Below are 12,871 nucleotides of genomic sequence, written 5' to 3' on the forward strand. Positions count from 1 at the left end.
CCCTGCTGCCAGATGGGGCGAGGGTGTGGGATGGGGAGACGGAAGCAGAAGCAGAGGAGTCTCTCCCTGGAGGTGGGCGCTGCCCCTCTGTCTCAAGTGCAAGGGCAGGCAGAGCACACATGTGCACACACCCGCACAGGTGCACACCCGCACAGGCGTGTGCACACCCACACACGCGCACACGCCCACAGGGCGCACCCCGTGACGTGCAGGTGTGGCTGCAGGCTGACCACCAGGAGGGGCCCCTCCGGCCAACGTGATTGCCTCCACCGTCCTCTGTCTCTCCTGTCACCTCGCGTCTGCTCTGGGCCCCTCCCCGCTGTCCATGTGTCAGGACCCCAGCCCTCAGGACCCTGCCAGTCCTCTGCTCAGAGCTCGGGCTGTGGCTCAGATGTCCCTCCTGACGTCTGGCTGTGGTTTCTCCTGCTGCCGGGTGCAGACAGTGTTTGCTGTGGGTCCTGGGGCGCAGCAGCAGGCAGCCAGCGGGGGAGTGCTTCCAGCCAGAGCTGCGTCTCCAGGTGGCCCGCTTCCTCGCTGCTCGTGAGCGTCATCTGAGGTCCCTTGTCACCCTGGCTCCCCCTCCTCGCCCCCCCATCCCAGCCCCTGGAATCTGGGCTGCTTGAGATACTGGTCTCCTTGGCAACCGCTGCCGGAGAATTCGCGATCGTAACCATTCTCGGGCTGCAGGGAAGCCGCCCCATTCTGGCACCGGGGACGCTTCCTCCCTCCTTTCTTTCCCTGCAGCCTGGACGGTTCCCAGGCTGGAGGGCATGAGAAGGCCCTCTCCCACCTGGGCCTTTGGGCGTTGGAGAGACCAGGCTGGGATGAGCCTGTGGGTGGGTAGAGCCACTCACCTGTCCCCATCAAGAGGAAGCAGACCAGCCATCCTGCACCAGCACAGCACAGATTTCTATCTGAACGTTTCCTCATGAGCCACGTCGGTCCTCGGGGCCTGGAGGGGACACACTCTGAGCACGTGGCCGTGCCGTGAGGGTCCCCCGCGGTGGTGCTGGTCTTCCCTGTGCACCGTCCCCAACACCTCTCCTAGGGCGAGGGGTGGGAAGAAGGGCCCCTTCCTCCCACAGCTGTCAGGAGCCGGGACTGAGGGTCACGGGGTCGCTGAGGGAAAGGACTGTGGGAACACTGGCCATTTGCAGACCCCTGAGCACCCACAGGAAACTCCAGGTCTGCCCAGGGCCCCAACTGCTACAGCCCAGGGGCCCTGCCATGGGCTGCGGGGCTTTGGTGACTCTCCCCTGTTGCCTTGCAGGAGGCTGGCCCCTCCTCCAGCCTCCCCAGGGCTGGACCCCACCCACGTGTCCCCATCACCAAGGACACTGTGCTCTGGCATCATGAGGCCAGAGGCAGAGCCCCCTTTCTGAGACTCAGTGTCCCCCTGTGTAAGGTGGGTATGAGTGTGGATGTGGCAGGGGGCATGGCAGGGCACCCTTGTCACCAAGGTGCCTGCAGATGGGAAGAGGCCTGGAAAGAAGTGTATTCCCCGTTGCTCAGCGGCCTGCAGGGCCAGCTGGGGAGCGAGGGAAGGCTCTGGGATCTGTGGGAGACTCGAGTCCTGGGCCTGGAGGCTGGGCGGGTGGGCGGCCTCTCTCCATGGGGATCTGCTTGTCTTTGCTGCGGGTGTGGGGTGCCCCACGAGGCTGCCTGCCTCCTTCCTCCTCCTCACGGGTGGGCAGGCCCCACCCCTTTCCCCCGTCGTGCAGACCCGCCTGCCGTCTGTGGCCACCTGCTCCAAAACCTCAGAAGCCGGGTGGCTTCTGCTCAGGTTCACTCTGCTCACCTGGTGGCCTAGGAACATTCACCGTGTCTGGCTTCGGGTTTTTCTTCTCCTGTATTGCTGGCGTGGCCCTGGACATCCCAGTCCCTGCCTTCTGGGAAGGGCTCTGCGTCCGTAGAGCACGGCCAGGCCATTCCGGAATGTTCCAAGATGCCAGTCAGAGCTGCCCTCAGGAAGCAGGGCCGGGAGGGCCCGGTTGCTTTGGGACTTGGGCCTTCCCTTTTTACTTCAGGGTAATGTTTTCGTACAGTGTGAGTCTGAGTGTGGACTCTCCGGGTCCCCCCACGTGGGTGACAATGGCATCAGGCCCATCAGGCCCCATTCTTTAGTCTGGTTGGACTTGCCCTCTGCTGAGTCCTGGGACCCCCTGTCGTCCCTTTCTCTGGACCACCCCTTCCCTTCTCCCTTCTTGGCCCCACCAGTTCCTTTTTGCCTTTGTGGACACCTTCTCAGGGAAGCCTGCCAGATTTCACGTCTCCCCTGGGCTCTCTGCACCTCTGCCCCGGGCCAAGCTGGGCTGGGTGGCCTCCTTGCCATGGGCTCTCCCGTCACCCAGGCCTCCAGGGTCCTGACCCAGAGCCCTGGAGTCTCCGGGTCCCCCATTCCTGGCAGAGGCACTGTGTGTAAATGCTGCTTCCCCACTGACTGAGTCGGGAAAAAATACCACCAGGCAGAGAATTATGAATAAATATAAGACACATGAGATAGCTGGACGTTTTTTTTCCAGCGCTCGGTTAATTGAATAAATTGTCTAATGAGCAAAGGAAATTAATTGTGGTTTTGAGATGTGACTGTTTCTTCGCGTGGTTTTGTGTGTGCCAGCGGGCACCGGCTTTGCCTTTGTCATCTGCTGTCCGTGCCTCTGCTCCGGAGTGGGGTGCGCGCCGGGAGCGCCCTCACCAGCCACGCTCCTGGGAGGGTCGTGTGTCTCTGCACGCGGTTGCCCATCTTCGGGGAGCGAGGGGCCGGGCTGCCCGAGATGCCCCGGGATCCGGCCGAGGCCCTGACGTCTGGGGGCTGCGTGTGCCGGCAGGACGTCCGGCTGGAGGTGGCCGGGGGGCAGGGCTCGTGGCGGACCACGCAGCAGCCTCCCCACTGTGGTCTCTCCCCCTGGCACGTCCAGGGTGGCAGTAACACACGGGAGGGGTGTGGTGTGCGGGCCCCTGTCCAGCTTCCCCACACTGTGTGCTTTGTGCCCTCAGACCCCACCCTCAGCCTTTGGACGGACACCCTGGCTGGTGTCAAATGGGGCCTCCTGGTTCCACCTCTTGGGAACCGATGGGTCTTCTGCGCGCCCGCCGGGTGCGGCCCGGACGCGGGTCCGCGGCCAAGGCCCTGGGCCGGTGCTACTTGGAAGATCGGCGGTTTCCGTTTCGGAGCCGAGAAAGGGATGTTACAAACAAGGAGGATGAGTTTCATTGAGGGATGTCCACGGGGTAGCCGGTGTCCCCCCGAGAGCCTGGGGACCGTCTCAAAGCCCAGGGCTGTTGAGGCAGGAGTCCCGGGGGCGCTGTGTGCGTGCGTGCGGCGCGCTTTTCCCTGGCCCCTCTGTGGCGGCCGCTGACACCCTCTGCCTCTGCCCGCAGCTTCCTGCTGGTTTTCTCCTGCCTCGTGCTGTCTGTCTTCTCCACCATCAAGGAGTACGAGAAGAGCTCCGAGGGCGCACTCTATATCTTGGTGAGCCCCCGTGGGTGTGCGGCCACGGAGGCTGTGGTCGCTGGCCCATCCCCATCCCTCCGAGCCTCTGACCACCCCCCCCCCCCCGCCCGCCCCTGGCAGGGCGCGGCCCCCCCCCCCCCCCACCCCCCCCCCCGTCCAGCCCCCCCCCCCCCCCACCGAGCCCCGCGGGGAGGCGCGCCCCCCCCCACAGGCCCCCCCCCCCCCCCCCCACCGTGGCCCCTGCTCTTCCAGCTCCAGCCTGGTGGACCTGGGCCCCTTCTGGCCTCACCTCCTGACATGAGCCATCTCGCAGCATCCACCGCGACTGTCACAGTGCTCCCACCCACTTCTCCCCACACACGGTCCACCCCGCTGCCCTCCCTGTGTCCCCACAGCATCTGACAGCCACCCCACTCCCCCACCCCTTCCCCCCCTGCTCACTGGAGCCCGAGGGCCCAGGCGCCCCCTGGCCCCGAGGTGTGGGGTGTTTCCCGGCGGGCGTGGGCGTGGGACGGGGGTTGAGAAGCTGACAGCAATTGACAGGCAGGGGCGGGCGCCATGGCAACCACAGAGCGATGTCTCCGTTGCTGTTGGCGACAGAGGGGCCGCTCGAGGAGGCTGATCCGGGTCCAGAGTGTGGGACCCCTCCCACTGACACCGGCCCACACAGGCCGGGCCCCCCACCCTAACTCCCGCTCAGCCAGGCTGGTCCCAGCCCTGACGCAGGCCCGGGGGTGGCTCAACGCGGCCTCTCCTGCAGGAAATCGTGACCATCGTGGTGTTCGGGGTGGAGTACTTCGTGCGGATCTGGGCGGCCGGCTGCTGCTGCCGGTACCGCGGCTGGAGGGGGCGGCTCAAGTTTGCCCGGAAGCCTTTCTGCGTAATAGGTGAGCGGGGTGCGCGTGTGCACGTGTGTGCACATGTGCGTGTGTGACAGGTGAGCGGGGCATGTGTGTGCGTGTGTGCACGTGTGCATGCAGGCGGGGGCTGCCAGCTCCGGGAAGAGCTGAGTGTGTGTGGGCACGGGAGGCGGGCTGAGGCTGAAGCTGAGGACTGGCTCCTTCTGGAAGTTTCTCCCACCTGCCCTCTTGGCATCTGAGCCTGTGGTGAGCTCGGCCTGGTGGCGGGAGGAGGGGACAGGTGGCAGGACAGCAGCCGTGCCGGGCAAGGCTGGACTAGGTGGACGGCCGTGGCGTCCCCGTGCTGCCACGCATCCACGTGGCTGGGGGCCCCCGCCCTCATCTGCACCAGGCACGGAGGTGCAGGGGGCCGGCCCCGCCTCGAGCCGCGACGTCCCCCGCAGACATCATGGTGCTCATCGCCTCCATCGCCGTGCTGGCCGCTGGCTCCCAGGGCAACGTGTTCGCCACGTCGGCTCTCCGGAGCCTGCGCTTCCTACAGATTCTCAGGATGATCCGTATGGACCGGCGCGGCGGCACCTGGAAGCTGCTGGGCTCCGTGGTCTACGCCCACAGCAAGGTGAGCGCTGGCGCGGGGTCACCAGCCCTGGGGAACCGAGCCCAGGGGGCGGGTCAGCTGGGAACCAGCCCATCCCCTCTTCTGGGGGCGTCTTTCCATGACCCGGTCCGTCTGGTCGTCTCTCTCTAGAGCGGCTGTTCTGCGGCTCGCTCTGTGCTTGGTGGGTGAGCCTGGGTCTGTGCCGCCCGGGCTCACAGCGGCTGCCCTGAGGTGCCCCTGCCCCACGTCCTGGCAGGAGCCCAGCCCTGTGTCCCAGGCAGCCCCCACGAGGCCCACACCGCACCCCGCCAGCCCAAATGGCCTCCTTTCCTGTCCTTGTCTGAGTCCTGAGGCTGGACGGGGAGGGGGTCTGTCCCCAAGGAGGGCAGCCAGTGGGCAGTCGGGCTGCCTGCTCCAGGCGTGGGGAGGTGGGACAGGTTCTCAGCAGTCCCAGATCTGCAGCGGGAATGCCTCAGGATTGTGGGGGTGCTCCCCATACCTGGTGGACGGGGTGAGCTGGGCTGTACTGAGCGGCCGTCCTCTGGGTTTGTGTGAGCAGGTGCAGGGGCCACGTGGCACGGGGACCACACAGCCAGGACCACACACACCATCCCTCCCACCCCCGCAGCGGCCCTGTGCTAAGGGCCATGCAGCCAAGCAGGTGCCGGCCTGGGCTGCCGAGGGCTCTGTGGGGACAGAGAGCTGGATTGGGCGTGGTGCCTGCTGGGGCCAGGGAGCCGGGACGTGACCCTCTCTTTCAGGAGCTGGTGACTGCCTGGTACATCGGCTTCCTCTGCCTCATCCTGGCCTCGTTTCTGGTGTACTTGGCAGAGAAGGGCGAGAACGATCACTTTGATACCTACGCTGATGCCCTCTGGTGGGGCCTGGTGAGTCCTGGCAGCTGGGGTCATCGTCCTTCACCGGGGACCCGCTTGCTTGGCACCGCCTTCCTTGGGGGCCCTCCTCCTTGCTGTCCCCCACCCCATCTCCAGGATGTGCCCCCTGCCCCCAGGGCATGGCAGAGTCACAGGGGCTCTCTGGCTGCAGAGGTCTCTCTGGGGCTGGGCAGTGGGCGGAGAGGCCCTGCCTGGTCACCCACCTTCCTTACTGGCCACCGGTGTGTGAGGCCTCTGTGCTGGAGGGAGGAGGGGACAGCCCTTCTGTCACACGGAGAGTCTGGAAAAGCAAAATCGAGCCCCTGGCCCTCCTGGGCCTCACCTTCCGGGCTGCCCGTCAGGGCAGGCAGAGAGTCTGTGGGCCCACAGCCCCTGCTCACGGCCACCCAGCTCCCAGGGCCCCGGAGCGCCCCTCCCCTGTCACCTGCCTCTTCCTGGGCCAGCCTCTGAAGAAGGGTCCCTCCCACCCTGCGTGGGGTAGCCCTGTGTCTGTGGCCCTGCCCTGTGGGCTTCATCCCCATTAGCTAGATGGAGCCTGGCCTGGCTCCTTGCCCAAAACCACGGATGGATGTCCCCAGGCAGGGTGCTGGAATGCCCCGAGGGTGCGGGGCGCTTGGCCTGGGGATGTGTGGCCGGTCCTGGGACCCCAGGCCCCCTTCCACAAATGCTGGCTGCGTGGCCTTGGGCAGATACTTCAGATCCAGTGGCGAAAGGAATATGTAGCTTTTACACGCATCTCAGTGAGAACGCACTTTATCCAGAATCATCTTATCGATTGCCGTGCAGCCTGGAGTCTGTGTGCTGTGCCCTAGCTGAGCGGGAAGGAGCGGGGTGGGCCGTGGGCCAGTCACTGGTGACCCGGCTTGCCCTGCCCCAGGTCTTGTTCGTGGGCCATGGCCTTCCCATCTTGAAGAACGGAACCGAAACGGCTACTTAAGTGTTTTATCCAAGTAGTACTTAAACATGGTGAATAGTGTGTGCGTGTTAGAGTGACCACGCAGTTCCCCGCACTCCCTCCTCGCCCTCTGGGCAGAGCTCCTGTGGCTTTTCTTGGGGTTTGCCTCCATGCTCCCAACAATATGCTTACGCTGCTGTTGCCGGATTTAAACTTCAGACGTGAATTATTCACTCTGTGCTGTGATAGAATGAGGTGGTGCCCCGTCCCCTGTGCTCGTCATTCTTGGAAAACGTCCAGCCTGAGCCTCCCCTTTCTTCTGCCCTGTAGGCCTGCGCGGCTGTGGGGGACCCTCGTGGGGGTTGAGGAGTCTCCGCAGTTCGTCCCGCCCAGGCCCGCCCCGATGCCCCCCTCGAATCTGCCCTCATTTTGGAGGAGCAGGCCGATGGCTTTCTGAGAGTTTTCTCAGACCCGGGCGTCTGCGAGGTCCCACTCCCACGCCCTCCCGGCTGCCAGGACCCACACTTCCGGGATCCTCTCCCACGTGTTTCTGGAATGTGGCTGGGTGGGGGGTCCTCCTGTGCACGTGAGCTACCTCGTTGCCCTCCCTCCGGGCCCAACAGGCCTCAGGATGTGTCCTCTTATCTCTGTCTCCTCACCTCTTGTCCGGCCCCGAGGAGGCGTCTGCAGCCGTACATCTCCGCCTGCTTGATTTTAATTTAATTTTCAAGACTCCTTTGTCATATGGATGTGATTTCTTCTCTCTGTGTGAGGACCAAGGTGTCCGGCCACAGAGTGGCCCCGTGGATTCCAGGTTTCTTCCCGCCTCCTGACCCTGAGCCCCTCCTCCAGGTCCTACCCTTGCTCTCCAGGCTTCTTTGCACAACCTTGGCATTTTTGCAGAGAGTGGTGGTTTGAAGCATCTCCTGTCTTTAAAATACGCTTAGTTTATGTTAAAAATCTTGACTGTAATCCTCACAAGAGGTGAAGATTCTACCAGGGAAGCTTTATGGTGAGAAGTGGGTCTCCTTCCTGCCCACACCCACTCCTGGCTGCCCTTCCTCATTACCTGTGACTTTCCAGAACTTTCTGCACTGGCGGGAATGGGGACGGTGGCCCCTCGCCTGGGCCTGTTTCTTGCTGTATGTAAACAGGCCCTGAAGGTCCTACCCCCGGGGCCTCCATTTACCCAGGGCGTCTCCCAGACTCATGGCAGGCCCTGTGCGGCACCCGGGGAGAGCTTCCAGGGGCTGCAGGTGGGTGGTGACAGGTGCCCCTGTCCCCAACAGCGTGAGCCCATCCCCACTGGCAAGTCTGCTAGGGGCCACCTGGGGCTTGCTCCACGGGCAGCGGGCCCTCCTGTGTGCCCAAGCACCCCTCTGCGTGGGTGCTCCTCTCCCCGCTGTACAACAGGGCAGCTTGCGCTCCGGCCACACCTCTGGGGACCCTTCCCGTTCTGGCCTTATGTCACCTCCACACGTCCCACCACACGGTCCCCATCCTGTCCCCGTCATCTGTCCCCCGGGGCTCCTGCTCAGCACCGTTCCTGTCCAGCCCCTGACTCTGCACTTCCTGGCTGCTGCCTGGCCTTGAGCCCAGAGCTGCCCCCGCCTCCGTCCTGGGGGAGGCCGCTTGACGGGTTCTTCTGCCCTCATGCGTGTGAAATGGTAACACAGGCTTCTGGTGACCCCCACATCCTGCCCTGGCATGTAGGGCAAGACAAAGGATCCGGAGAGTTCTGATGTGGTTGTTGCAGGGGGGGAAGGATGGTGATGGGGAGGGTGGTCCCCATGCCTGTCCAGCTCACCCCGAACAGTGTGGGAGGTCACTGCGTGTAAGACTCCCGGGGGCTTTGGAAGTGTCCAGCTCAGGGTTGCGGGTGTCCACGGCGGTCACTGCCAAGCTGGCCGAGTGACTGGCCTTGCCGCCCTACAGATCACTCTGACGACCATTGGTTATGGGGACAAGTACCCCCAGACCTGGAACGGGAGGCTCCTGGCTGCAACATTCACCCTCATTGGCGTCTCCTTCTTTGCTCTTCCTGCGGTAAGTCCTGTGGCCCCTCTTGCCTTGGCGAGCCCCCGGGTGGCCACACGCAGCTTGGGGCACCTGTCCACTTGGGGTCCCTAGGACGGGAGCGTGGCTGCCAGCAGGGTCCCTGGCACCCCAGGAGCCGCAGGCAGCGGGTATGGTGCAAGGACACCCTTTCCCGGGCTGTGCAGGCAGGGTGCGGGTGGCTTCTGTGAGCCTCCGTGGGAACACACTGACCGTCCTCCAGCTGTGGCTTCAGACCCTGCATCTGTGGTCACTGTCAGCCCCTCCCAGCCCTATGGGATTGACCAGTAGGGTCCCTGTGAGCCAGAGCAGTGCTTAGTGGTGATGAGGCTGCCTTGTCAGATCTCCGGGGGGGGGGGGGGGGGGGTGGTGGGGGCCGCCGCCGGGGGGGGGGGGGGGGGGGGGGGGGGGGGGGGTGTTTCTGGTGTCACCCACAGCTGGACAGGTCAGAGGGGTGGCTGGTGGGGACACAGCTGTCTCAGGTGGCTGCCACCCAGAGCTTGGGCTGCACTTGCTTCAGTGCAGGCCAACCGGGAGGGAGGGTAATCTGTGGGCCCGGCCCTCTCCCGCAAGGTGGAGGTTTTCCTTTACCCTAAATCCGAGTGTTTCTCCCCAGCATGGTCCCCAGGTGATGGGCAACTGAAGAGGAGGGAAGGCAGAGCCGGCGAGGCCCCCGGGTGTGCAGGCTGGGGCGGGGGTGGGGCTGTGGTCCCCAGCACGTGGTCTGACCCTGATGATCTGCAGGGCATTTTGGGATCTGGCTTTGCTCTGAAAGTTCAAGAGCAGCACCGGCAGAAGCACTTTGAGAAGAGGCGGAACCCTGCAGCGGGCCTGATCCAGGTGAGTCCAGGTGGCCCCACATGGGATTCCCGGGGCGCTCCCGGCACGGCCCTGCTAAGGGGGGGCCACCTTGGCCCCTGTGTCTCCCCTGCCCCGGCGACGTGCACGGCCCTTGTTCCTTTGCAGGAACGTGTTGGGCACGGGAGCCAGGTGCAGACGCCTAAGGCTACAGTACCTGTAGTGACACCCGGGGGGGCGGGGGGGGGGAGTGGGTGGCCGTTGTCCTGCGTGGGCCCCGGGCCCTAGACCAGGCGGTCACAGGTACCCCTGACGTGCCGCTCACGGGGCCCCTGCCGGGCAGGTGTGGCGTCTCAGCTTCGGTGCCCGCGCTCACACAGCCCGTCCCACTGCTGGGGACACAGGGGCCCCTCGGGATCTAGCAGTGCCTCCCGAGCCTGAGCAGCAGGCTGCCCGAGGGGCCCCTCCAAAGCCCATGGGCGCCGGCGGACCTGGGGAGCCGTGGTCTTCCCTGGGGACAGCCTCCTGCGCGTGCGTGCGGCGTGTGAGTGCGTACAGGCAGCGTGCGCGTGCGCGTACTGCATGCGTGCGAGCACGCATGCGTGTGTGCGCGTGCGCGTTTACCTTTCACCATAAAAGCTGCAAGTGGCTATTTTTCAAATGCGAAAGAGCATGAGGGACAAGGGCCACGGCCTCACCGCGCACGTGCACGTGGGGCCGAGGTGTGAGGCCCTCTCAGCAGCCGCACGCTTGTCCCGCTTCCCCCCGTGAGTGTCCTGCGTGCCTGTCCTCCGTCAGGACTCAGGCAGCTCAGGGGCGAGGCTCGGGTGTCCACCCGGTGGACGGACACTGAGCTTGTGGGCGGGGCTGCAGGGAGTCCCGGTGCACGAGTGGCGCGCGGTCACGGGCGATGCCTCGGGGGACTGCGTCTCCTCGGGGATCCTTCTTTGGAGGCAGGTGGTGGGACCGCAGCCCCGCTGCTCGGGATTACAGGCTGGGACAGCTGCACAGCTGCGTAGCTGGTCACCTGGCTGCGATTCCCGGCGCCCAGACGGGAACAGACCAGCGGGGGAAGCCCCAGCAGAGGCCCGGGCCCTCTATGCTCTGGAAGTCTCCAATGGTCTGTGTCCTTCTGGCAGCTAAGGTGCCCGGGCCGGTATCCACCCCATTGCCTTTGCACGTGGTCCACAGTTTGGCAGAGTGCCTCCCCACCGCCAAGGGAATGGACATCCTCCCTCGGATGGCCCGGGACAGGCTCTGAATGGCAGCGGGACAGGGAGGGGAGGCATCCCCTGCCCTGTGCTGAGGTCCCCACAGGTGGGCAAGGTGCTCTGGTGTTCTCTGTGAATCCGGGTTGAGGGTGGGCCCAGATGGGGGCCTGGAGAGGGAGGGGCAGGAGGGACAGGACCCAGAGAGGGAGGGAGGGGAGGGCAGAAGGAGATGCCCCAGGCTTTGCTAGGAGCGTCCAGGAGGGTGGAGAGGTTGGGAGGAGGTTTGGAGTGTGGGGTTTGGGAAGCCGGTCGGCCCTGAAGGGCAGGTGCGCACAGCGGCTGGCCAGAGGCCTGGAGTGGAGGGGTGAGGCCCTGGCTGGACGCAGAGGTGCAGGAGAGGAGATGCGTGTGCAGAGGATACTGGGCCCTGAACATCACAGGCAGGGAAGGGGGCAGCATGGGGGCCCCGAGCCGTGGAGAGCCTGTTGGGGAGTCCCCGGGGCCGGTGGGCAGGTGATGGGGAGGCACCGCTCAGACTACAGGTGCAGGGGTCTGGAGCCTCTCTCTCAAGACTCCACGTTCGAGTCGAGGGTTTGGATTAAAGCTTAGGGACCAGGGAGGTCACTGGACGTGGCGGGAGACAGAATTCCGGCACCTCATTTCTGTGCTAAAGGCACACAGATTAGCAAACCTGTCCGGATCCTGTTTTGGGGACTCGGGAGCTAAATCAGAATTTTACAACAACCAGGGGAGGGGGTGCTTGTGAGCACAGGACTGTGGGCTGTGTGTGGGGTTAAAGGCACCTGCCTGCCCCTGCCCTCCGCCCTGGGGAGTCCCTGGCGTGGCCTTGTTCCAGAAGGTCAGCACAGGGCTTTGCCTGTGTTTTGTCCGCCTGGAGACCTCAGAGCTGGAGCGGCCCCGGGGCTGTGAGCGTCGGTAAGAAGGTAACCGCGGGGTAAATGTCAAAGCCGGCCGTGGTGTGCTTTTGACTTGTGACTCGTCTTTTGTTTCTTCATGTGATTTAAAAGGCAGACGTATAGGGCAGTGATCACAGATCCGTTTTTCTGGTGTGCAGCGTGTAGAGATGTAAGGGGCACAACGCCAGGGGGTGAAGGAGGGGCGCGTTCGTGCGCCGCGGCAGCTAAGCTGGTTCAGACTAGATGCTTCTGTGAGACGCTCGCCGTGAGGCACACGGTCGCCATTAAGAAAACAATTTCTAAACATTCCGAAGAGGCTCAAGATAACGTAGCAGAACAAGCGAGCACCGAAGGCAGAAACGAGGCGCTGGGAGCACGCACACACAGAGGGTTCTGTCCGTGATCACGTTGCACGTGAGTGCACCCCCCTCTCCCGCTTGAAGGGCAGCAGTTGAGAGAACGGATTTGAGATGGGCCTGGCGGTGTGCTGTCTGGGGGGACTCCTTAGACCCAAGGACAGCGACAGGCTGAAAAGCGCAGCAACGAGGACAGGAACCCCTCAGGGAACGGTGGCCCGAAGGGGGCTGGGAGGGCTGTGGGCAGGGCAGACAAAACACACTAAGGCAAACACTGTCAAGAGAGACCCGGGAGGCGATGACACATTGACAGGAGTCCGACTGTAGGGACGGGGGTAGACGTGTCCACGCTGGGGGCAGAACCCCAGAGTATGTGCAGCCAACGCCTGACAGAATTACAGGGCGACCTAGATGCTTGTATAATAGCTGGGGATGTCAGCCCCCCCCCCCCCCAATCCTGGGTACAAGGACGCAGGATGTACAGGACCTGCAAATACCCGCAGGGCAGCCCCCCACAGCCTGTCAGCCCCACGGGAGTGTTCCCCAGGATAGACCACGTTTTAGGCCCCCAAACAAGCCCCCAAACTATGATGCTGCAAACCTCCAACGGGAGAGAATGTCTCTGCAACAGATGGTGTTGGGACTGCTGAAGATCCAGTTTTAAGAGTGAAGTTTTGCTTTCATGCAGAATTTACTCAAAATGGGTCAAAACCTAAATTTGAGAGCCGAAACTATACAGTCCTTACAAGAAAATAGGTGTAGAGCTCTATGGCTTTGGTTTCTCAGATCTGATACCTGAAGCACAAGCAGAAAAGAAAAACCCATGGGAAT

General features: G+C 63.9%; 1 protein-coding gene across 1 annotated transcript in view; it reads left to right on the forward strand.

The window, feature by feature from the left end:
* The first annotated feature begins 2,774 nt into the window (after positions 1–2,774).
* Positions 2,775–12,871, forward strand: part of KCNQ2 (potassium voltage-gated channel subfamily Q member 2) — a 38,303-nt gene continuing 28,206 nt past the window's right edge. The window contains exons 1-8 of the mRNA XM_049650374.1: positions 2,775–2,895; positions 2,998–3,097; positions 3,382–3,472; positions 4,215–4,341; positions 4,758–4,933; positions 5,674–5,799; positions 8,639–8,749; positions 9,503–9,598. Coding sequence (XP_049506331.1) covers positions 2,775–2,895; positions 2,998–3,097; positions 3,382–3,472; positions 4,215–4,341; positions 4,758–4,933; positions 5,674–5,799; positions 8,639–8,749; positions 9,503–9,598 — 948 coding nt within the window. The remainder of the gene's footprint in view (positions 2,896–2,997; positions 3,098–3,381; positions 3,473–4,214; positions 4,342–4,757; positions 4,934–5,673; positions 5,800–8,638; positions 8,750–9,502; positions 9,599–12,871) is intronic.

The sequence above is a fragment of the Panthera uncia genome, assembly GCF_023721935.1.
Source record: "Panthera uncia isolate 11264 chromosome A3 unlocalized genomic scaffold, Puncia_PCG_1.0 HiC_scaffold_11, whole genome shotgun sequence".
In the NCBI taxonomy this organism is placed as follows: Eukaryota; Metazoa; Chordata; class Mammalia; order Carnivora; family Felidae; genus Panthera; species Panthera uncia.